Here is a 26258-nt window from a genome sequence, read left to right as displayed (position 1 = left end):
CTGACATTTCCTTCCTTCAGCTCTGTTTGTTCTGACAGCCACACGCGTCCAGTCACACATACTGTACCGAGGCTGCTGAGCACACGAGCTCCGTGCTGAGACGCGGGGATAGGAAATGACTTGACTTGGATATTATTAGCTCATCTTCACTCACTGCAGCGCTGATCGGCTTTGACATCGCTCATAATCATCTGGTACGAACGCCCGCAGCCCCGGTTCACTTCATCTGAGATGCTGCAATGCAAATCAAGTGAAATGTTTCAGGGCGTTTGGCTCAGCGAGTGGCCGCACTTTATCTACATTTAAATTCTGAAGCAATGTATTTCATTACAGCTTTCTTTTTCTTTCTTTCACACCCCTTCGAAGAAGGCTGCTGGGATAAATCCTTCATAGAAAAGAGACACACAGTATAATAGACTGGACAAACAAACCACAGCCGCAGAAACAACCACTTTACATTTTCAGAATATTTCAAACACATAAGCGTCCAATCTTACATGAATCATCTGGCCTGAATAAAGTGAATTCGTTGAGGGGGGGATTCTTGGTTGTTTTGGCCACAACAGACAGCACTGCTTTAAAAAAAAAAAAAACCTCAGGACTCAGCAATAACTGTTTCCACCTCCAATCAAATCTCACTGACACAAAGAGGACACCCAGGTATGATCTGAGTCTCTCTGGCATGCACCTGTAAAAAGGGGGGGGGGGCTCATCTGTGCTACAAGATAAGAAGCAGCACTGAGTTTGTTTGGAGCCAGCGCCCAGTTACATCACAAGTTTACGTCCTTACGATGTTTCTGGAAATGATCGTTTACAGATTTGTGGTTAAAGAAATAATTTGACACTTATTTGCTTTCTTGTCGCGAGATGACAAGATTGATACCACTTCATAGTGCACCACACACTTGTGCACTATGAATAAGAAGCTGGATCCGGCAGCCAGTTAGCTTAGCCTAGCATAAAGACTGGAAACAGGGGGGAAACCGTCCAAAGAGGTCAAACTTCCTGCACCAGCACCGCTAAAACTCATTAATTTACTTGTTCTATCACGTTTGTTTAATCTGCACAAAAACCACAAGCAGAAACCACAAGTTGCGGAAACTTCCTGGGGTCTTGTCATCACTGAGAGGTTGCCAGGCAACCAACGGAAACTTCAGGAAGTTGCTGCTTGCAGCTAACAAATAATTTAGCGCACACACTTACGAATCCTGACACGGCAAATGGATGATTCCTGTATGTGTTGTTGTGAGAATGAAACAAAATATAACGAGTTTATTACTGACCTTTAAAAAACTGGTGGGAGAATTTTATTACCTTTGAACAGAGCAAGGCTAGCTGTATCCCTGTTTACAGTCTTTATGCTAAGCTAAACTAACCAGCTCTTGGTTCTAGCTTGATATTTGCGTGCAGTAAAATAACGAGTGATTTCTCAAATCTTCGTTACAAATCAAACTTCTTTCTGTTGTGTTAACAGTTTGTATATTAAAAGGGCGAGATGTCCTTCCTTTATTTAGCATGAGCTCATGATCAAAACCCTGCAGGCAAAGACATTCAATTAAATAAAAATAATGACAAACAAACAAACAAATATAGAATTAAATGTCAGGTAGAGAAAAAAAAGGCTAAACTGGACTAAAGAGAAAAAGGAAAAAATATTGCAAAATAAAAAAGTCCTTTCATTCACCAATAAAAACAAGGATTTAACAATTCTTGTGTACCAGAAAACAGACTTCTCTTCTGTCTCTACTGGGTCTGTGAACCATAATTCATTTAACAATCACAATAACATCGTGTTAATCAAAGTAAGATCTGTGAATGTGGCGGCGTCGCTAAAAAGAAGGTCAAGAAACAAAAGCAGTCACATGAGCAGAAACCAGCCAATAATTAGAGCTCATAGTTCTACCATTCACCTTCATTTCCTCTCACTTTGACTGATCTGGAGGTTTGTTCGCAGCCTGTCTGATGGTCCGACTGCTTCTTTCTTTTCATCGTATTTTTATTCTTTTGAATTTTTCCACACAATAAATAGAAACACAAAGAGCAAAACAAAGCAGATGCACAGATACAAAAACCTCCCAAACAAGCCAGAAAAACACTAAGAATGAACAAATAAACTAAAGTGTTTGTATCGCTCATTAACTCATGTCGCTGCCACAAAAGCTGCATTTCTGTGTCAAAGTGTTGGGTGATGTAGTTTCCAGGTACGGTGTGAAACGGCCTCATGTTTTTTTTTTAACATCTGTAGGTGATGTTGAAAAGGAACCCAAGATCCAAAGCTGTGGGCAGAGAGGTAGAGCTAAAGACACAATATCACATCACAGTGCTTTCACTCAGAGATGTGGCATCTCTTCCACCTCCAGTTAGCGATGCAGCTGCACTCACAGATCTCAGCAGTTTGTTATTAGACAGAAACCGAAACCATCAGAGCCTTGAAATGCTTTCACGAATCTGACTCATTTCAGAAAATTTCCAGGCAATGACGTGAAATTAGACCTACTCAATGCAAATCTTAAAAGGTCTTTTCTTAAGATGCTTTATGCAACTGGGCACCGGCCTGCAAAAGGCATTTTCATGTACTTTGTCAAGCTGTAGTAAGCATGCACTTATGAGTTATTAATGAGCAAAATGTATGTTCAAGAGCAGAACCATCAAAAACTGCATCCCAGAGCTTTTCCCTTTTAAATTCTGAAGGATGGATAATAAAAAAACAGGAGAGTGAAATGAGAGGGAAGCCTCCTAAACCTCCTCATACTCGACTGTGGGCTGGCAGAGCGCTGGCATTCTCATAGAGATTAAATTCCCTTCACTCTGCATCAGTTCGGGGGGAGAAAGAAAAACAGTGGCTGCCTTGAAAGGAGATGCAGCTCTTCATTTAGCACGGTAAACAAGAAGCTTTGAAGTCAGCCATTTAAAATAGGATTTACATGAATAAATAAATCTTGTGAGCTGCAACACTGTTCATGAAATCGCACAAGAAGGCAGACGGCTTCGGGTGATGCTGACACACGTGACACTGACGGGCGAACGTCTGGGTATCATTAATAAACACCAGCTGCTGTTTGTTCCTGTTTCAGTGATCGAATATCAGCATTCATGATCTCGGGAATGTTTCCAAGCATGAATGTCTTTGTCTTATTGACGACAAGATGAAAAACAATGAGAGTTCATATCAAACATCATTTTATTGATGCCACATTCATGTCAGTGACTCCGGGCATCTCACAGCGTCTCTCTGTGCTAAGCTGTAGGAATGAACGATGACATCCTTTGTGCTTCACAACCCGGTGCTTCGCTTCCTCCCAATTATAAAGAAAAAATAAAATTAAAAAATAACAATAATAACTTTGGGATGGGGTTCGATAGCATGGAGGGTTACCTTTAAACACCTGCAAGTAATGAGTAAAATGAGTAACCCCGAGATTCTCCGTGACGAAGCGTTAGCGGTGTGTTTTTGTTCCGTCTTCCACCGGGCGCGTTTCAGAAGCGGAACATTTTGTCTCCCTGATTTTGTTACCTTACTCAGATTTTGCTGATTTGATCATTTTTTCTTGATATTTGTGCCTCCACCATGATTAAATATGCTTCATAGTTAAATGGTTTCTTTTGCTGTACGATCGGGAGTCTGCACAGGGTGTTTTATTTTGAAAAGATACCAGAGTCACTGCCCTCTTTCTGTGTCTGACTTCCTGCCTGCCTCATCCGCTCTGTGCAGACTGACGCTTCGTCTGAAGACACACTCGGTGCGTATTCTCCGGATCGGAGCGTAGAGACGCCTCTGAAACGCGCCCGGTGGAATTAAACACATCAAATAGAATGGCAGCGATGAACTCTGACGGACGTGTTGTGGACAGAAATCGCCCAGTGGAATTTAGAAAGAAGATGTTTAATCCGCACCTATAAATCAGATGAGCAGCACGGTACATGAAATGTATAATTCTAATTTTAGACTGAACATTTATTAGTTACAGCTGATCTGAACTGCTGTCGAATTAATATTCGAAGCTTTTCCAATAAAGAATTCACGGAGTTTGGTGATTTAAATAAGCTAGCAATCTATTCATGATGGGTTCAGTTAGCAAAAAGCGATGTGTTAATGTTATTTTCCCCCCAAATCTGTCCAAACCAACGTCAGACTGACTGACCTCCACATTCACGCCGTCAGAGCTGCTGATCGTGATCAACCTGAGCGTCGCTGCTTCCACTGTCGGTGTAAATGTGTTCGGTTTGGCTCTGCCGCCGCAGCGGTGGCAGCAGATGAATCAGCGGCCGGATTGGTCTAATATGTTTAGAGAAAATGAGGAGAGATAAAAGGTGGGATAAGGGATTGGTCGGCTATCGGAGCCCACCCCCGGTCCCTGTCGTCTGCCCCTCGCTGTCTCTGCTCTGGTTACATTTGTGTGTCGTGGATGGAGGACAGAAACGGACGTCTGCAGTGCTGCCTGTCTCTGGATCAGTCTTTGCTAACATGATTGTGACAGCCACTGTTTGGTTCCACGTCTTGGAAGACCTCTCAAACCAGCTTTTCACCCTCCTCCTCCTCCTCCTCCTCCTGCCCCTCCTCCCCCAGCTTATCGGTACGGCGGTTCAGGCTGTTGAGGGTTCGGCCTGTAAAGCTGCTGCACCCTCACCGGCCGCCCGTTGGCCGGCCAGCCGCCCGGTAACTGTCCGATGACCCTGAGGCCGACCGGCTGGCCGTGTCCTGCGAGTGGGGTGCTGGGGCTGAGGATGTGGGTCTGTCCCGGTTGGGGTTCTGGCGGGGGGGTATTACCTTGATAGCTTGGAGCCGAGGCAGGGGGAGAAACGGGGTAGTGCGGGAGGAGGATGGCTGGCGTGAGGCCGTAGCGTACCTGGAACACTCTAAGAGGTCCCTGCGCTACGAAGCCGTTGGGCCGCTGAGGCTCCTGCGGCTGCTCCGAGTCCTTCTTCACCTCCGGGACTTTGTTCTCCTCCGCCTTCTTGGTTTTGCCCGGCTGCTGCTTGGCCTGGGCCGCCTCCTGCATCTTCTCCGCTTGAGCCCGGCGGATGTGATACGTCTTCCTGGAGCTTTGGAAGGAGTCCAAGAACTCATCCAGGCTTAGGTTTCCCTCCATGAACTTCTCCAGCAGCTCCTGTGAAGAAGGGCAGACAAATAAACCAACATCGGCAGACAGGACAACACACAAAGGGAGGTCCAACCGCGGGGAATCGTTCAAACAAACTCCTCTGAGTATAAAGAGGATTTAATCAGCTCCGGGATGTTTACCCATGAACTTTGGCACAGTTTGTCGGCCACAATATATCACTGTAAGTACATTTTACAGCGCTAACAGCTAACGCTCCATGTGCTGCAACTGTTACATTTGGCAGGGCTTGAAAGGGGGGGGGTGATCTGTCTCTGTATGTGTTCCCAGGATGTGAGAAGCTGAGTGTGGGCCTCCTCTGCTTCAGGACAGAAGTTATATTTGAGAAGTAATCGCTGCGTAAACCGCAGTGATTGTTTAAAAGCCAATTCTGATTTAGTTTGGTTTTACAAGCCTGGGATTAAAAAGCAAGAGCTTATTCACATTTTGGTCAGTTAATAACATTCTGCGTGTTCACATTGGAAAACAGTGGGAGGTTTGTTTCCAAAATAAAGTGCTTCACGTGCAGCTCCATGCACTGAAGTACCCAGCATGCTGCTGGCTTTCTGCAGTAACCTGATTTCTTTCTTATACATCATGCAAATGAGGTTTCCATAATCGGGGAAAAGGATTAGAGAAACACAGTTAACGCAGCTGCATTTCAGCTGCTGGAACCTGATTTCTTGGTCATGTAGTCACATCACAGGTTCTTCTTTTTTTTAAACAAAAAAACGTGCATGACAGAGACTTAATGCACGGTATGAAGTACAAATATCGCTGTAAAATCAGTGTGGTGGGATGAAAGGGAAGATCCTCACACTCAGCTGTGCGTCTTTGTATTTCTGATTTCATGCAATATCTGACTAAAAGTGAAACTAACGCAGAGCTCCAGAAGTCTAAATTAGCCGGTTAAACTATTTATACTGAGAGGAAACACTGAGCGCTTCTGACTGTACTGCCACTTCAACTGTTAAACTAAACTAAAAACTCTGTTTATCACCTAATAATCAGGTTTCTCCTGCAGAAATCAAACCACATCAACCGGATCTCTTTCATTTCCATGATCTGAAAGAGGAAACCAGGTTTTTTTGTGTGACTGTGAGTTTCGACATCTATTAAACAGTGTGGAGAAGGTGAATCACAAACAATAACTGGTTGTTTGTACATGTTTTGTTGACAAAAACTAAAAAAATCTCTGCAATAACTAAACTAAAACTATGACCAAACTTCCTTTATGAATGAAAACATGACAATATCAGAGACAAACAACTGATTGAACATGCTGTTTGTTCATTTGATGTAGTTCTGCAACAAATCCTTTTCACTAACATCTTTTTGTCAATAAAATGTCAGAAAACTGAAAAATGCAGAGAGGTGAAATATCCAAGTATCGTGTTTCATCTGACCAGCTGAAATATTTTGTTTACTGTCACGTGAGACAATAAAAAACAGCAATTACTCACAATTGAGAAGCTAAACCAGCAGATTTTTCACATTTTAGCTCAAAATGTGACTGAAAACAATCAACAGATTACCAAAAGAGTCCTTTCTGACCTCCACAGAAATGGCTATTAAACAAGAGAAAATTTGCAAAAGCTGCAAATGCAAAGCACGAAATCCTCCCAATGAGCTGCTCGGATGGAGTTTATTAGTCTTTTTTCCACCAATAAACGGCCGTATTTCAACTGGAGGCCGACAGGAAGGAGAAGCAAGCAGCACGACCCGAAAACAGACACACCACATGGAGACCTAACTGATTCAGATTCAGCTGCAGCTTTGTGCTTTGTCCAAATTTGATTTCACGCACTTCTTATGAGCTGAATGCAGATTACTGTTTGCACATACCAGATCAAATTAAATGAGCGTTGCAGGTAACAGCTGTTGTGTATCGGCAGTAGGGCCGAAATATTCACTGCGACCTGCAGGTGGTTTAATGGCGTCCGAGCCAGATGGAGAAGCTCTAAAGTCACAGTGGGGGACGACGCGGTGGGAGGACGCATAATAAACCACCCATCACATGATGTGGTTGACCGGTGCTTAATGGAAGGACAGCGAACAACAGCTTTGGCAGAATTAACATTTGGTCTCTGATTTAAGACGGACTTTTCTTGCTGTTATTCTATATTTTTCTCACAGTCCACACATTTCAGGAATTGAGCCTGATAATAATCATTGTCTGAGCATCTAAAACCTGATAGGTCGTCTTCCTCTGAGCCACGGAGCTCCAGTGTTTTCCAAAACCCATTAAAAGCACATCAATGAGCCACACTGGGTGACATGTTCCTTTATTACCTGTAGTTATTCTGAGTCAACACGCTGTAACACCACAGCACTACATGTGTATTAATCAGCAGCTAAAAATAGTCCCCATTACATGCACTATTTGCTACAGTTTCATTAGCCTTTGCTAACGACTGTAGTGACCAAGTGTTTCAGCAAATTACTGACTTATTGTTTGTGACCTGTTCATGTGTATCTTCAGCAGACTGACTGGGCTTCAGACCGGTTAGATAAGACACACTAAATATTTCCTGACAATGAGAAAAAGCTAGAATAACACGAGCTGTACCCTTTAAATCTCACTGCAGTTTCTCTTGTTTGAGGACTTCTCTGGATATGAGCGTCAGGACGTGTAAACACTTGACTCGTGTTGAGAACGTAAGATTTTTCATTAACAGACGCTGTTAGACAGCAGCAGTGCATCTACATGCACGGGAGAAAGCAGGTCACTGGGACGAGACATTTAGATCTGAAACAGTCAATCAGCCGGTCGACAGAACAACCAGTGGCAACAATTTTAATAATCAATAAATCATTAGAGACATTTTTTCAAGCAAAAATACCAAACATTTGATGCTTCCAGCTTCAAACATGAGGATTTTCTGCTTTCCTATGTAACAAACTGAATATACTTATAATTTTTTATAGACAAAACAATTCATTGAGAAAATATTCTACTGGATAAAACTATATCAAATGAACTAAAACCACTTCAATCATTGTCTAATTTGTTCCTCTCTTTTTGATTTCTTCTGATTTAATAAATGTCAAACTTTCAAATTAAAGCTTGGCCCAAGTTTTGTCCATAATTAACATTTTATTTAGTTATTATGAGAGTTTTCATCAGTTTGTCTCAACACAGTCCATCCTCATTAACAGCTAATTACCATTTCTTTATATTTCGCCTCCTCATCACATTTTTTTTTACAGAGACTTTTATTTTGACATACAGCAGAAACAAAACTCTGCTTTTCTTCATCAGTTTAAGGAAATAAGAGAAGCAACATTTCTGCCGGAGAAGCCATATATCCAGTTTTCTAAAGGGTTTTTGTATCTGTAAACGCATCTCTTTGGCAGCAGTGCATCATTCCCCTCTTGGCTGCAATCCGACATCCAAACACAGAATCAGCAGGAAACTGAAGCTGTGAACTCGAGTTTAAACCCAGACCAGCCTGTGTGCCCTCAGTTCAGCAGATATCTGTACTGGAGCTGCACCAATCCACGTTTTTTCACCTGAATTTGGATGTGACAGCCTAAGCCATCGGGAAGCTGGTTTTATACACGTTACAAGAGGAGGAAGCTGCTGGCTGGAGTCTTCAAAGGCAGCGATCTTTGTCTGACACTGAGGCCAAGGAGAAACAAGCTTTTCCAGCTTTTCATGGTTGCGGTGCCACTACCGTTAACTCATCTGAGTTCTGAGAGAAAATGTTTCGTAAAGCGCCGCATTCATTATAGAACTACCACAAAAATCAAAACACACTTTTCATTGAAGCGATGAGCCTCTGAGGGCTTAATCTGAACCGACTGAGATCAGAGGAGAACAAGAGGCGCTGCACAGACGTCTTTGTATTGATTCTGGTCTACTAAAACAGTTACGTAGCACACGCCTACACACCGATGAGTGTCATTTTAAGGATTCCTTCATCAAGAGGTTCACAGAAATGTGACAACATGAATTAGTGAATATGTCAATCTTTAATACTGGGAACTACTGTTTGTCGTTTATTTATTAAAAAAATACAGGTATAAAATAACGGACGTGTACCAAACATACAGTGATTTGTCCGTCTCCTAAACAAACGCACGGAGGAGTTTTCTCAGCACTCGTTCAGCTGTTTGGTTTGTGCTGGGTGTTAATCAATCAGCGGACAGCCGCTCTAATGACTGAGTCATGGAGGTATTGATCAGTGCCACGTGAGGCGGGGGAGGTGTGCTGCACGGATCAATCCGAGCCTGGAGCAGCGGTGTGGGTTTCATGTGTGAGTAACACTCCCTCGCTGTCCTGATTAAGCCCAAGAACATGCCAGATTCAAGCAGGACCGCTTGTTCATGCATCATGTTCACAGGAGCGACTGTTATTAACCATCAGGCTGAAGCTCTTTGAGACTAAGATAAATGATGCAGCCTCTCCAAAGACAACACGGTTTAATTCCTCCAGCATACTTTATGTTTACAGAGTGGGAATAAAACACTGATAGGATAAACACGAAATGATTTGATCTTTAAAGAGTCAAAACGATTCTCAGACTGATTAATATTTTTTATGAGTGACAGAAACGAAAGATCAGAAATGCTCCTTTAGCCTCCAAGCCTGAGCCGTCAGGGTCCAGCATAAACCACCGCTGTGATGGACAGACGAACGTTTAGCATCAAAACGGACCAACGCTGATGTTTTTAAGCTGTTTAAAGATTTAATCCTTAAGACTTCTATCATATCTGACCCGATTTTTGATGTTATTTATGGCTGGCATTTTTATCCTCTCTGTATAGTTGTTTACACAGCCGTGGTGGACACATCTGTGTCACCAGGTCAACCAGAGCTGAAATGTTAAGGACTCTAACTTTAGATGAACTTATGACGTTCCATCCAAACAAGTTCAGGTTCGAACCTTTTGAATATCCTTTTCGGCGCATTATGTATATAAGAGGGAAAACCAATACAAAAGACATAGTATTTGTACATTATTTCAACATAAACATACCTACACATTACAAAACAAAGACATAAAATAATGTCCTATACTGTGCTGAATTATTCCCTCGCCTCAGCTTGACCTACATTTCATTTTCAAAGTGACGTGTGCAGAGTTTCCAGTTGGTGTCCGGGACGATCTCAATGTTCGGGACAAACTTATTATCTGATTATGGACCTGTTTTCCCATGTTTTCATGTGCGAGTGACAGATTTTTCAAGTTTGTTCAGTATTGCAGTGCAGCAGCTGGCAGCCATGAAACGGGCTGCAGCGTAATCCCCCCGGACGTTTGCACACCGTCAACATGTGTCCACTGGAAGTGTTTGTTCAGGCCACTGACAGCTCAGATTGTTATAAGTGTTTGACGCCTCAATATGAACTTTCACAACTGAATGGTCTGGATTTTTAGAATATTTGCTGACAGCCTTATAACTTGTGTGCTAGTTGGTTATCTAACCTTCAAAGCTTTCACCGGTGGATGTTTGGCAGCTCGTTCAACAAGCCGAGGTGCAGCACAAAGCACGCGGCCATGATCACACATAAGGAGGAGGCATCAGGTACGAAGCGTGGTTCAAAGTCGGCGGCTCTTTTTGTGTTGTGTTTGGCTGGTTTACTGCTTTACGCAAATTAATTTCTGGCTGCATAGTCAGAGAAACAACGGCGTTCCGGCTGGTTAATGAACAGACAGGGGACACCGAACATCTCACCGTTCTGGGTACTGATCTTTTTAAGTAATCTGCAGAGCACATCTGTGCAGTTCCTAACATGAAAAATATGCAGTTTCATTTCAGTAGGACAATGATTTGCTGTTAACAAACAGCCTGTGAAAAATCCTCCTATAATCCACAAAGAGCTGACTGGGCAGGTGAGACGAAGTCAAAAATAGAAATCTATGAAGACGTTTGAGGAAGACAGTATTAAGAGATTTCGGTCCAAAAATCTCTACATAAATAAAACCCACTAACTGCTATTCACCACAATTCAGAGAGAATGATGAAGAATGGGCCTCTGCTGACAGCTGTGGGTGCTTCCTGTGCTGTGTGTGCACACATGTCAGTACACGCATGTGAAAGAAAGCGTGTAGTTTTATGACGGGGGTTACACAATACAGGCCTACAGGCGAGAGGCAGCGAGCTCATGGAGGTAAACATGAGAACATGAACACTCAGCTTTTGTACCAAGCTGTTTGTTTGTCTGTAATGAAGCAATGCAACAATAATGAGCTCATCATCCTTCCACAGCCTATTTATTAGGACAGCTATGAATGCATCAAGGTCACCGGATAATACATTCTGTACTGTATTTTTCCAGCTATATCGACTTATTTAGTTCATGAGCCAGTCAATCTACAATATTAAACACGAAAACTGGTGCCTGCACACTTTGTTCGAGAGTTAGTCACTCTGCACCGTTATGATGTTGTAAAAGTTAGACAGGGTTTCATATTTTCACTGTTCAAACACCACCAGAGCGACGAGGCCGCCAGGAATAAACTATCCAGTGTTAGCTGACTCCGCGCCGTTCTCCAGGCCTGTACGTTGTAGCTAGACAGCAGTACTGACAAACTGCTAAAGCTAAAGTAAAGCTAGAGTAAAAATAATCAAAACCAGACAGAATTCCCTCGACACTTTTAAGCACATCATTATTTTAATCACTTTACCAGCAGCTTCCTGTCAATCTGTGAAAATGTAACTTTAGCTAATGTGACGGTAGCTAACGTTACTTGAGCTAATGTGAATTGAGCTAACGACACTTTAGCTAGTGTAACTTGAGCTAACATGACTTTGCTAATGTAACTTTAGCTAACATGACTTTAGCTAATGTAAGTTTAGCTAGTGGGACTTAAGCTAATGCGGCTTGAGCTAATGTAAGTTTAGCTAACATGACTTTAGCTAATGTAAGTTAGCAAGTGGGACTTAAACTAATGTAAGTTTAGCTAGTGGGACTTTAGCTAACGTGGCATTACCTCCACATTATAAAAACACGTAGAGCAGTCAGCAGCATTTACATCATATCTGAAATGTTCAGCTTTTACTGTCAGATGTGTCTAGCAGGTCCTAGCAATTTTCCATTAATAATTAGATGAAAGAGTAAAATTAAGCAATAGTCATGTATTTTCCAGTTCTTCGAAGTTGGCTTCAAACAAAAATGATTATCTTTGACTGGTTAGTAGTAGTGTTTGTCAGTGACCAGCTGCGGTGAAAACAAATGTTCCATACGATTTATAATTTCTTTATCATTTATCATTTTATCATTATATTTTGTGTAATAGAAAACAAAAATAGTTACTGTAAATGTCTATTTGTCTTGCTATCATTCTTGTCATTGTACAACATCGTTGGGTATTTTATTTTATTTTATTTTTGTATCATTTGTTATTGTCTGATTTTATTTGCCTCATTGCAGTCCTGAAATAGTTTAATCCTGGTTCAGCCATGTATTCATATTAATAATGGTATTATTATTATTATTATTAGTAGTAGTAGTAGTATTACAACAATATGTCCAATATCAATTCTCATAATATTATTTTGAAGCAATCACTGGGGTGCACATCTTTAACAGCACAGTCTATCGGCCTCCTTGTTGATCTGTGCAGCTGCAGCTGGTAAATATCCATCTCAAAAACAAACAAATGCTTCAGCACCACAATAAATGACCTGGACAAATAACATTTAGTAGCAAGATGCAGCGATTAGGAGAAAACACGTTTGTTCCAAAAATCCTTAAATCTGAGTGCAGGACTGACAGAACGCATGAGGCTGGGTTCGGCTGCTGTCAGATGTTGGTGGATTGCTCACTGTATGTATATGCCTCATGTCTCCAGAGATCAGATTGCACAGAAGTGGGTGGGCTGTCAGCTAGACTGCAGACATGCTTTTCAAGAACCATCAACAACTGATGAAAGAGTGTTAAGATTCTCGGCGAGAACCAGAGGAAAGAGCTCCATTTCTGTTCGTTTTACCTCTGAATGCTCCTCAGCATGTGCCACCTCTTCCTGCAGGAGGTTCTGCGCCGTCTGCAGGCTGTGCTTCTGGACACGAGCCTCTGCAATGACAAAGAAACATCAGTGATGTATGCGGAGAAAGGAAGATGAGGTATGACTTCACTGAAGTTGGAAAAAAAAAATCCAGTAACCAAGAAACCACAGCAGACAAAATTATTTTCCGAATCACAAAGAGCCTTCAGGGTATGTGCTGACGAGGAGATGGTGGTGATGGGGTGGACAGTTGTTGGCTAGAAAAAAGGGAAAGCAGGGGCTGTAAATATTCAACTTAAAGCTATTTTGGGAAGCTGGTCTTAGTTTGGTTTGGCCACGAAACTGAAACCCATTTTGGAGTCTTATTTATGCCATCCACTCATATTACTGTCTCAAATACAGCATTTAGATTTTATCATCTCTCCTCTACGCAGCCAGTTAATCTATAAAACCTCAACAAACAAATAATTATGGGTTCAATGTTTTATTAATTCTTTCAATGTTTTCTTCAACATCGTACCTCAGTGTTAACTCAATGTTCATATGTATTCACACACACACACACACACACACACACACACACACCATGTTTGAATTATTTATGTCCATGTCAATACAATGAAAAATGCAAGTAGCCTTGAGAAAAAGATGGAGGCATGGAATAAAATCTGCCGCAGAACATTCAAACCTGCTCATATCAACATGATATCAGGACAGAACAAGCAGTGACATGATGACAGGACCAGATACCGTCAGGTCTACAAACTGTCAGGAGACGCTGATGAGTTCCGAATGCTCCAAATTCTTCTTGAAAGGGTCATTAATTACAACTTGGGTCTTGTTTTTGTGGTTTTGACCACCATCTTTTCAGCTATGATTAGTAGTTACAATGGCCAGAACAATGTTGTTATTCATGATGGTGGCCCAAAACTACAAAAATGTGACGCAAGGTGTGAACATTTTTTCAAGGAAATCCTCAAGGCCTTAAAACATATTAACAAATGTTAGTTATTTAAGGATATTTCCCAAGGACGTGACTTCAGTTAAATTAGAATAACCTTTGTTGATAATGGAAATCTTAAAAGAGCTACGATTGGGGAGCTCTGGTTGCTCAGGGGTTAGAAAGCCGGCCCTGAACCACAACATTTGTTCATGTTGTTTTCGATCTCTCTCTCTCTCTGCCTTCGTTTCCTGTCATCTCTCAACCGCTAATGAAGCAAGGGCTTTCAAATAGTGAGGGTGAGTTGAGGCGGGGGAGACCTGAGGCACAGATAATGCGTGAGGTCAAAGATGTCGGTGTTCTAAAAACAACAGGAAGTCAGTTATTGTAGTTTTGCCCACTGATTTGGCTGCTTAGTAACGTGGTCAACAGTTGGAGCTGCAGCTGTGACAAACAGCTCGCTGAGGAAGATAAAACACTAAAAAAGGCTGCGTGATTGACGCACTTTGCATCAGAAATCTCAAATCTGAACAGGCATGGTGGACAAATTTTTAGATTCAGTGTGACTTTTACTTTCTGAGTATATCACTATCTCTGATGTCTGTCACGGTGAAACATACCATAAAGAGAGGATACTCCTCATAACTCCAGAACCTGCCCGAGAATCATCACGTTTTTAGGTTTTCTTTGATATCAAAATAATCCGCTGATATTTGTGTGTATATCCATGAGTGCTTTGCAGACAGGAACTGCTAACAGCTAATTCGTCTTATTTAAATGGTGTCAATTTGTCCAAATGTGAATAAATACAGCTTGAGATTTGCGCAAGTGACGTCCAACAGATACAGGCAGTAATGGGCACAGCCTGGATAATAAATATGTATAAGTGCAGCACTCTCACACGCTGTATACACAGCATGTGTTCACCTCCTGGGGATTGTGGTCAGTCATCATTATGAACAGGTTTGACCCAGCTGACTGCAAAGTGTGTCACGTGCCTCCAAGAGATGCTGTGACAGCAATGTTAACCCCCCACAAGTCAGACTGGGTTCGGCGGAGACTGAGGGGCAAAGAAAGGTCACAGCAATGACTCTAATAACGCTAAGCTCCTGAGGGAAATCTCTGCTCCCCATCTAGACAGACAGAGAGAAAACAGACAATGTGTGCAGGCAGTTTCATTTCCAGTCGAGATGTTCTCTTTAAATGTTCCCTGCTTGGCGCTGGCAGTCAAAGCGTCCACTCAGATCTTTACAGGTGATAAATTCCCTTTACAAAGAGGAGGATTTCTGCGCACATTATGGCTTCAGCAAACCTCCACTCTGATGCTGCACATTACTTTCTGCTTTCTACACCGCGGCCATCAACATTAATAATCTATCACACGTTACATTTCAGCGTTCTGGCCATCACGTGTGAACGCCGACTCTGCTGTAGTAAAAGCAAGCGTGCATTAAGGAACGGCCTTGTTCATGACCCCACACTGTAGATGTTGGGTGATGGGGGTGTAATGAGAGGTGACAGCCGGGCAAACAAAACACTCCTGCAGCAGCTGTATGTGACCTACATTTGAGGTGGTGGAGGGTGACGGGGGGGCGGTTGGACCTGGAGGCCAGGGCAGCGTACCCAAGTGAATGGTGTCAGTGATGGAGTAACACACTTTGTCTGGGAGCAGATATGAGATGATGAGGAGTCGAGGTAGCTGAGCTGCTGCAGCCGTAGAGAGGAAACACTGAGTTTATAAAACCCATATACAGATCCATAAAATCCCTTATTGACGAAGCAACCGGTCTTGCATAAATGCTTCATAGCAGACACTAAAGCTAATGTGTTGAGAGCTGATTAATCGATCAACAGAAAGCTAATCAACACATATTTCCATGTCTACAGTCTGCAGACTGTCCATTAATGGCGTCTAGCAAAATACTTTGCATGGACGATACAACACAACAACCGTTATAACCATTAAAAGCGGGTTCGTAAGCTCGTAATTGGACTTGGATGTTAACGTCAGGGACGTCAAAGCTGAACCAGAGTCGGTCTGTAAACTGTGATGGATGTTTACGGCTGATAATTTTACTGCTCATCTTCGTCGAAGCTGCCGGTTTCTTTACAAACTGATCGTCTGACTGCTCATGTTGCCCCACTGGACGTCTTTTTAGTGATGGTGTTTTCAGCTCTCAAGAAATAACTTGGCAAGTAAAATGTTGTTATCACGGACATCAACCATTGTGGATTATTAATCATTTTGATAATTGATAGTTTTTAAGGATTTTTTAAAGAAAAATGTCAAATATACCAGACTGCTCAATTCTCCAATGTGATCATTTGCTGCTTTTCTGTTTCATATTATTGGAAGTTGAATATCTTCGTTTGTTTTGTCCAACCGGCTCTGTGATACTGTGAGCGCCATTTTTCACTTGTTATGAAAGTGTTAATAAAACGAGGCTTTTGTTAAACAAGGCTAACGCGTTCAGGCCCTCCAGTGGCCCCTTGAGGCCTCAGTGGTTACTACACCCCATATAAGAAAACCACTGGGAACTGTGATATCTGCAGCAGGACCAGCGTGCTCGTCAGGCCCGACATAAAAAACACTTCATGGGTTAGAAAAACTATGCCGAATTATCCTCTGGAACAGACGGATGAGCAGGGGGAAGGACAGATGGACAGAGTGGACACCTCCCTCTGGTCCTGCTGTTGATGGGTCAGTTCACGAAGTTCAACTTATACAAAAAAACATATTCACCCAGTTACCCCGAGTGGCACCTATCCAGGCAGATTCTTTTGGTTTTGTTTGTGCAGGTTTTGAGAAATTTGCCTCTGAGATTTCTGTTTGCATTGGACATCCTTTCTACTGAGGAAATAGTCCCTATGAAATCTGCTGACTGCGCGTTCTGAGCATTACTGGCGATTATAATGGCGACACTGTTTCTGAAAAGAGATGTTGCTGCTGTATTTTTAAATCTACGCTTTAAGTGCTGTGAGCGCCACAAATGAAATCCCATCCATCCAACTGTACTGGAGTCGCAGCCTCAGAGCCAAATATCTCCTGGACGAGTCAAAGCAATACTGTGATTTGGCAGATAAACATGAGTGTATTCTGGAGTGACGCTATTAAAAAGATACCTCAGACTGTGACTGCATACTTGTTAGTGATAACATGATTGGTTGATTAAAGCATGAAAAGTATTAATCAATTAGACAATCAACAGAAAATGAATTAGCAATGATTAAAAGTCATTAATTCAAGCAAAAATGTTAAATACTCACTTGTTCAGTGTGTACAGTTTGGACCTTTTCACTATTTTTGGACATTTTATGTCTAATGGAATTAACGATGAATCTAGAAACAATCATCAGATAAGTCATTAATGAGAATAACCACTGGTTGCAACCTTGATTAGATTAATTACTGAGGTCATTTAACAAGCAAAAATACCAAACACTGTCTGGTTATATCTGTTTCTCAGTTTTATATCACTGTAAATTACACATATTTGGATTTTGGATGACTGGTCCAGTTCAACAGGTTATTTGAAGACATCATCTTTGGGCTCTGTGAAATAGTGATGGACATTTTTCACCATTCACAAGCATTTTAACAAAACACAGATGAGAGATTAATGGATAATGAAAAGAATCATTAGCTGCAGCCCCAAATCGATCAAGATATGTAGGAAATAAAATGATAACTTTCGTTTTTTTACAACCTGGACCTTATTTCTAGCATTAAATACGATTATCCTTTAAATGCATTCCTTTTAAGGGAATTATGAACTTATCATGGTGAACAAGAGGGGTTAGATATTTCTTCTAATGTAAAATGTTTTTAAAGTTGTTAAAATGAATTTCTGGTTCATTTTCATTCTTTTCTTCTTAAAGCTCCATCGGTCATTTCTCCGAACTGCAGTGAACCGACCAGACTCGACCAACCAAATCAAACATGTTTTCAAAACTCATTCTGTTGGGCTGTGACAGCTCTGGAGTCATTTAAAGTTGAAGAGCCTGTTCCCACAACAAAATAATCAGTTCGACCGTCAGGCACCGCCGCCCCTCGAGCTCCGGCTGTCAAGATGTCCGGTCCGGTCAGGTTTAGAGTCAGCATTAAAATCCTCCGCAGTGACCTGAGACGCAGCAGAGTTCAAACCTGCATCGTGTTCTTGAAGGAGTGCTGGAAACACTGATCAATGTGACAGTCACCGTCGCTGCGTGGGCACAGCAAACAGCTGATGTCGGCATGTTAACGGTCCACGCTGAGGCTACCGGAGACCTCCAGTAAACACTGAAACAGGGTGCAGGAGTGATCCACCTGTCTCAGATACAGATAGCGGCTGCAGATGCTCTGCTGCTTCTTATAATCACTTGTGTTTCTGCTGTGCTTTCGTCCCCATTCTGTGAGAAGATGTAACCATGATGCAACATCCCCAACACTGCTTCTATCAAACACTATGAGAGGGAGAGGGTTGGTTTCATGTCATGATCAGATGCTGAGGAAGAATTAAAGCCTCAGTGAACCTGCTGGAAATATTTTTAACTTTCTGAAACAGGCAACCCAGCAACCTCACTGACTTTATGTAGGGATCAACAGGTGTGCAGGAGAGCCTGAACGTCATTCTTCACACAACTTCTTCTCTGATTACAACACTGGGAATGCCTTTGAGGGGACGCTGTGAAAGTGTGAGCTCTTATCTGCATTTGTACAATTCATTGCATCGCGACAACAAAGGCACATGGCTCTATTTTAATCGCAGTGGGAGCTCTTGGGAGCATGGACAGTGTGGGCATCTCCAAGAGCCACTGCTTTTTGGGTTCATGTATGTGATGTATGTAGATCAGAAGGTGAGGTGATAAACAAATAGACTTTCATCACTCTGAACCGACCAGATGCGACAACAACAGCTCAATAAATGAAGAATCCGCCTCTTCAGGAAGTCATGTTGTCTGGATGAAGCTGTGAACACGCACACAGCACCGCAAACACGCAAAAATGCATTTAAAAATCAAAATATGAAACAACATTTTACTTAAAAACAGGTTGGAAAGGAGGCAGTGACGCACAGGAGTGATGAGTCGCTGTAATCTGATGACTCTTGTATAAACAGGCAGAGTACAGAGTTATATTAGATCGCTCTGATGTTTGCAGAGTTGAGTGTGGTTGGCCTGGTATCATTTGCATGTGCAGTGGATTGATCAACATATCTGCTGCCGTCAGAAGGCTGCAGGGTTTTTCATGCAGCTGTGGACAACAGATACTATAAGAGTCATTAACATGAATCTATCGATCAGTGCAGACTGATAGTTGTTGTCTTTGATGCAGAATTATTCACACATCCACTGGTTGGTGAGTGTTTAACTAAAATAGCTTTTTGCATTCAGGCATTTTTCCATTATTGCAATGCATTTAGTCCGATGACATTTTTCACTGAGCGAGCAAATCAACCACAAGAGACTGAAGATTTAAATGCTGCTCATTTATCATGAGATCGTTTTGACAAGAGAGACTTTTGAAAGCTTCTATGAAAATACATGAAAGTTTGGTAAAAATGCACATCAGGAAGAGGACCGATTCCTGCATTTGAACAGAAATGTCAGGAAAATATCAGCGCGGCTTTTCTTGCAGCATCCACTGTTGCCTTTAAGCACAACAGATTTCCGCGTTTCATGCCTGACCTGCCAGTAACATCGTCTGTGGTCAAAGGCTGCTAGATATCAGTGCAACTGACTGATGGAGCGCCAGCTGGAAACGAGACAAACATGGAGATGCCATCGGTTGATGATAATGAATGCAATTCTTTCCCCTCCAAAAGCTGCTAACACTACTGTACTGAACGGTTTTGAGAAATCAAGTGAAGAAACGCAGTTTAACATGCCGGGCAAGCGATCTGCAGCTGATTATACACAAATAGGTCACGGTATTACAGATGGGGCCTTGCAGGGCACGGACGTATCCGAGGCTTGAAAATTAGCCAGCGAGTCAGCAGTGAATTACACCCCTGCAGCGCTCCAGCCTCATGTTTGTCCTCTTTAACACAACGTCAAAGCGTGGCAACCTGAGAGGGTTTCTGTTCAATCCAACACGGGTGTGATAACGGCCTCACAGCTTCTTGCCGCGCTACAAACGGAGTAACACTCTGCTATTTTTAAGTTCATTCAGGATTCTCAGCCGAGTTTCGCCGCGCTCCACTGATAGGAAATAGCATTTGTAATGAAAACGATCAGCCGATGCATTTTTTTTTTCCATCATCTGTTCCTTTTACGCACTCACCACTGCGGTGTGTCCTGTCAATCACACAGTGCGATCGGCACCGTGACATCTTTTTTCCTTCTGTTGTTCGAGTTTGTCCGGGTTGATGATCTTTCCTCAGTCTGTTCAGTCATGGTCAATGCAGCTCATGGGATTAATGCTGGCTTTCAAACAGCCGTTTAAAGCCAGAACCCATGTGTCTGCAAGTGGAAGAGCCCCTCTGACAGCTTCATATTAAATCTATTTCAAGGCTTTTACAATGCTTTGTTCCCATTTGGAATACCCAAATGCCTGTGCACTGTGATCTATGTCATTGCTAACCTTGTTGTTGGTGAGGGGAGGGCTGGGTGGTACTTTCACACGATCCCCCAAATTAAATCCCCACTGTGTGTGCGGGGGCCCAGACAGTCACATATGTTATTTGCAAGAGTGTGATGTTCAAATTGAAAGAGCCAAGATTTTAATTACAACCTCACATGATTAATAGTGTCTTAACAAGCTTTAACAAGTGACAGTTTGAGCCGCCATCTGTGGATTTCAACCGTAACTGTGACATCCGGTAACCTGTAAACCTGTAGCAGGGTGCACATAACCTGGCTTTATTCTGTCCAGCCACATCTCGCAATATGGCTTCAATCGAACTCTGAAAATACACGTTCAACTCAGCAGTCTATAATTTTGACGTTTGACAAAATAAGGAGTGCGTCATTTTCAAGTGAGTCTTTTTCTTCATCAACAAGGCCGGTGATAGACTCGTGTCCATTTCAGACAGGTTAGCTAGCAGGTAGCTCGCTGGTTGTCGTACAAATGAGCAGCGCGTCATGTCAGTCTTTGGAGCTAACGTTAGCTTTAGAAGCTACAGTCCACAGCTGTTAGCAGCATCGCTCGATTGTCAGATATCATAAAATTATTAGATGTGAAGTACAACCCTGACTCCAAAAAAAGTTGGGACTTCGTGTAAAACATAAATAAAACAGAATCAATCATTAACAATCAAACTGTGTTTCCAGACAAAAGTGTTCCTGAGTTCATGTCATTTCATACCCAATCATGATGCTATCACCTGTAACCAATCAACCTGTTTACAACAGGTGTTTTTGGAGCGTTCCACATCTCTCCCAGTCTTTTGTTGCTCCTGTTTGAAACGTGTTGCTGCGTCAGATTCAGAATAAGCAGATATTTACAAAAATCAATGAAGCTGATGAGTTCAGACATTAAATATATTGACTTTGTGCTGTTTTCAGGTGAGTTTGTCAAAAAAGATCAGCAGGTGATCACATTCTGTTTTACGGTTTCAACAAAGTCCCAACTTTTTGGGGGGGGGGGTTACACTAGCAGTTGCTCATTAACATAAATGAGACATTAAAAATCTGTTGTGACTTACTAATAAATATAATGCCTCTTGGAAATATATCAAAAAAAGTACACTAATACTGTAATATTTGAAGAAATCTGAGTTAGACTGATCAGTTTTCCCACTGAAGGGGTTAACTTTTCTCTGAAAAACCCACAGAGGACCACACACCTCGCAATATTGGTCAGAAAAATCACAATTATCACAATTTTCCTCAGATCATTCAGCCATAGCGGCAGCAACAACAACAGAGAGAACCTTTGCCGGCTTCCCACCAGCAAACACAGCCAATTACACTGGAATGCACAAACCTCTGCTTCGACCAGGAATCCAACCCCGGGTTTAGGTTGACAGGAACTTTACCCCCGTGCTTTGTCTGACACCTTTACCTAACTGCCATCAACTGTGAGTAATACCCTCAGCATCCTTTCTTTCTCTGCGTATCCTCTGACACCACTTCTTTTCTCCGATTCCCTGAAATATGTATCAGAGACAGAGAACATGGATTTGAACTCACATACAAACCATGAATGTGACCTGACAGCAAAAAATATATGTCTAAATCTACAACACACGGCTGGTGAAAGAAACATTCAGATCTCTCACATCTTTAAAACCTACGAGTGACTTGTTGACTCTCAGTCAAAGAGCATGATGCTTTTATTCCAATCTGAATATGGAAAGTCCCAAACAAAAGGCTCAGTTACTAGACAGCATGTGCACTTTGTTCTCCACCTACAAACAGTCAGCTGGGTTCCCAGAGGAAGTGCATATAAAAGCCTCGTCTCACAGTCCACATTCACTTAGATCTGGTATGGTGGCAACAAACAAGCCCATAATCCCATTTTGATGACCACACCCAACATCACAAATACAAGTATGAAAAGCTAGCACAGTCCTGAGTAGGATGTTCAGAGGCTGACCTCTACTCGTCCTGAACTGGTGGGTGTTTGGTGAATTTAGTGTGCGGTCAGTGGGTAAAAGTTCAATTTCACAGTATATTTCTTATTTGTCACAGGAATATGTCGTCATTTTCATGCTCCTTTGATTTAAACACGGATTGGCACATGGATTACGGGGGATAAATAAAGAACTGTAATAGACAAAAGATGCAGTCTAGCCGTTGTCAGTAGACTGCAGCAGTCAAACAGCTGAAAGCGTTCAATGGCATCAAATGATCCGCCACAGTCTACCTACAACAGTCTGACTAAAGTGATGCCAGGAGCCAAACATGAGGCTGCTGCGCTGCCATACAAGCTGACAAATGGTGTAGCTGTTACAAAGCTGTCAAAGCCGTGCATTATTTCACGCTGTAGTAAAAATGTTAATATCTCTTTAAAATTTAACCAGATATTGACTTCAGCATCTCATAACAAAGGGTTTATGATGGTTCTTAGCTGCAGCAGGGAAGAGCTAAGCTACAGAGATAAATATCATCCATTTATGAATACTTTTCAGGAGCTATTTTGTGCTAATGTGTTAGCACGCCCTCCTGCAGCATTCAGTGATAACAGACTTACAGTAGAAATTATTTCTGATTTCAGACATGCAACTGTATATTTTGCCATCTGAAATGACAACTCTTGCTAGCAGATTTTGCTAGCTGCTGCTAACAGGTCAACAGCTAACATTAGCTTCATGAGTTGGATGAAAACAGATTCTCGTGGAGTTTTATTTGTTTCTAGCTGACTTGTTTTAAAACAAGAATCATGTTAAAAAGTAACTTTATTATGTGCTTGATGGCTACATACATGCGATCATGCTAATAGACTGATGCTAAAGCTAACAATGTAGAAGAAATGAGAAACAGCACTGCAGAATATGTGTGATTCTCACTGTTATTTTATTCTAACATAATGCTGTTACGACAATTAGCGTACAAACTCAGATAGAACAGAGATTAAGATTTATGATTCATTGTTTGTATATTGAAACAGTTATTTTTGCCTTTAACATTTCAAGAAAAAAGGCTTTTAGGATGAGGACTGACCAATGTGTTTGGTAAAAGTAACAGTATGCTGGATAACGAGTTAGCCTGTGGTTGCTGTGCAAACCTCCCTGAATGCAATAGAGCAAGTTGCTAACACTAGCCTACGTATTGATATCGTAGCATCCAGGCCTGTATCTCTCACAGGGTGTGGAAATACTTCACAGTGGAGGTGCTGGGGGCCGAACCTCACCTCACGAAATAATGTAATATGAAATGAAAGTAACGCTGGGTTAAGTTCCTCCTGTAGGTCGTCAGCTAGTTAGCCAGACGTGCTAATGTTAGCACCTTAACAGGAGCAATGAGAAGCTCTTTTCCTACATTCTTGGTTTAAAAGAAGGTAACAAACAAGAAACTACAATCCAAACTCTTTATATACAGATTATTCCGGATATAAAAGCCCCAAACACTCAACTTCAACACGCAGGAAATCCAAAGCTCGACAAGCCTGCTGTGCCTAGTTACGGTTGCTAGGCTAGGATTGGCCGAGTGCTGTGTGGGGGAGGGGTTTAACAAACTGTCCGTTTACCTGGGCCTGCCTCAGCTCGCCTACGTCTCCTTCAGTAATGACTTCACTAATGTGTCCCAGAATGCATTTCAACACCCACTGAGGACTTCGAAGTGGCCACATGAGCACATAAATACAGAAAATTAGCCACTTGTTATGTGAACGCTGACACAGGCTCATCACTGTGGACGTACAGCATCTTTAACTCTAAACAACACAGGTACAGTATGTTGTGGCTGCAGCACGTTCTGAAGCTGCCGCCTCTTGAAATGCTGGGATCTCTGACTGTTTTATGGATTTCTAATTGTATAATTGTTAAACCTCACTGCAAAATCTAGAGAGAAGCTCTTGCATTTTGATTCATAGTCAGTGACAGTGTGTTGATGTCGTAAATAGCGCTGTGACTGTGCCGAAAATATCTCAAAGAGATCTGATGCTGTCAACATTTGACCCATTATCCATGTAAATAAAAAATAGGGCTCAAGACTAAATAAATCAGTGTCTCACAGTGAAATTCCCTTTAAACAACCCTGTTTATCTGCTGTATATACTGCTAATTTACAAATCCAAATTGTGTTTATTCCATCAACATGAGGACATGTTGAAAGAGTAAATTAAGAGCAGCAGCAGGAAAGCATTGTTTCACTGATGGGCGCGTTCAGAAATGTGCTTTGTTGCACCTGCACCTCCCTGTTTTCCCCTGAATTCATGATTTGACAGATGGAGGCGTCTATAGGGTTTTAAATTTCATACCAAGACAAATACTGCGACAAAAGACTGTTCATTTCAGCACAGCAATCAACACGAGAAAACCTCTTTTTGTGCAACTTGTGCAATCTTTCTGCACAGCTTTTACTCTCCTGCCTCATTTTTTTGATAGAACAAAAAGGGAAAAGTTGAAGATGAGAATGATGAAGAAAAAGTTTTCCAATGCGACCAGTGGACAGATACCAGCAGGTGGGTCACATGACATGGAAGCTATAAACCAGTGCTGAATCTTGATTAAAAAAAGATTTATATAAAATAGAAGAAGCACTAAAATCTAATAATCTAATCCCTCCAACTATTTGTCCAGTCACTGGGTCACATGACATGGAAGCTACTGAAAAAAACTGCAATTCTATTCCAAATAAATTAATAACACAGCGCCAATCAAAGCAGACGTGCCACAGGAGACCAATTTAGCATATTTTTTATCATAATTTTCACTAATATGGGCGAGTCTGCACAAACATACTGAAAATAACATGGTGTCATTCCAACAGTATTTTATTTACGGTCCCTAAAGTGAAATCCTTGTGGTTCAGAGCGGAGCTCAGAGGTGAGCTAACCGTCCTCTTACTGCCAACACCGAGTGAAACCGAGTCAGAAGATGCTGAGTGAATGTTTGTCAAATATTCAACTCAAAACTAACTTCACCGCAGTGAATTTCTGCTCTCTAAAGCGATCGGCTCATAACATGGGCTGCTGGTGAGGTTCAAAATCCAGTCCTGCAGTCCTATTTACATCTGTAGCTCGGGATAATGCAGCTTTCATTACAAACACACATTCATTTGCCTCACGAATAACAGAATGCATCTTGATTACCTTCTTTTCTTGCAGAAATTATGAATGTGTCACATTCAAAATGGTAACGTACATTCATGCATGACTGGCGGCGGCTGCGCAGCCATCGGTCACTATCGGAGGTAATACTGATCGTTTAACTGCTGCGACGTTTAGCAGCTAAAGCGTTTTTTTACAGTTACATTTAGGCACTTTCAGTCCTTAGTTACACTCGGTCTAGACTGCGGTCTTGGTTTGATGCTGAAATATTCAACAGTGACTGGAACTTTATTAAACATTAAACTTAAGTAACTTTTTTAACGTGAATCAAAACCACAATCTTCCCCGAAACACCAAAGTGCTTCTGTTGCCTAAAGTAAACATGAGAAACCAGAGTCAGATTCCTTGTATGTTTACATGTACTGCCAAAAAGGCTGATTCTGATTCTGAACGTCAGCACACCTCAGACTCTAAAAAACCTCACAGAACATGATCTGGCCAGCGATCGCATTTCCTTAAAAACGTATGTGACAAAACAAATTTTCTAAAAAGACGCTTTAACAGACAGGGTCACATCTGTGCGCGCAGCGGCTCATCTTTCATCTCAAAAGCATAAAAGTCCAGTGTCGACG

At 41.9% G+C, this 26258-nt stretch overlaps 1 protein-coding gene across 1 annotated transcript in view; it reads right to left on the bottom strand.

Moving 5' to 3' along the window:
• Window positions 1-708: 708 nt before the first annotated feature.
• vps37d (VPS37D subunit of ESCRT-I) overlaps window positions 709-26258 on the bottom strand; it is a 33276-nt gene continuing 7726 nt past the window's right edge. Inside the window, exons 3-4 of the mRNA XM_041952467.1 lie at window positions 13037-13119; window positions 709-5108 (exon numbers count right to left, since the gene is read on the bottom strand). Coding sequence (XP_041808401.1) covers window positions 4569-5108; window positions 13037-13119 — 623 coding nt within the window. The 3' untranslated portion in view covers window positions 709-4568. The remainder of the gene's footprint in view (window positions 5109-13036; window positions 13120-26258) is intronic.

The sequence above is a fragment of the Chelmon rostratus genome, chromosome 14 (assembly GCF_017976325.1).
Source record: "Chelmon rostratus isolate fCheRos1 chromosome 14, fCheRos1.pri, whole genome shotgun sequence".
Taxonomy (NCBI): domain Eukaryota; kingdom Metazoa; phylum Chordata; class Actinopteri; order Chaetodontiformes; family Chaetodontidae; genus Chelmon; species Chelmon rostratus.
Note: the sequence above shows the minus strand (reverse complement) of the source record. Positions and strands in the feature narration are given on the sequence as shown.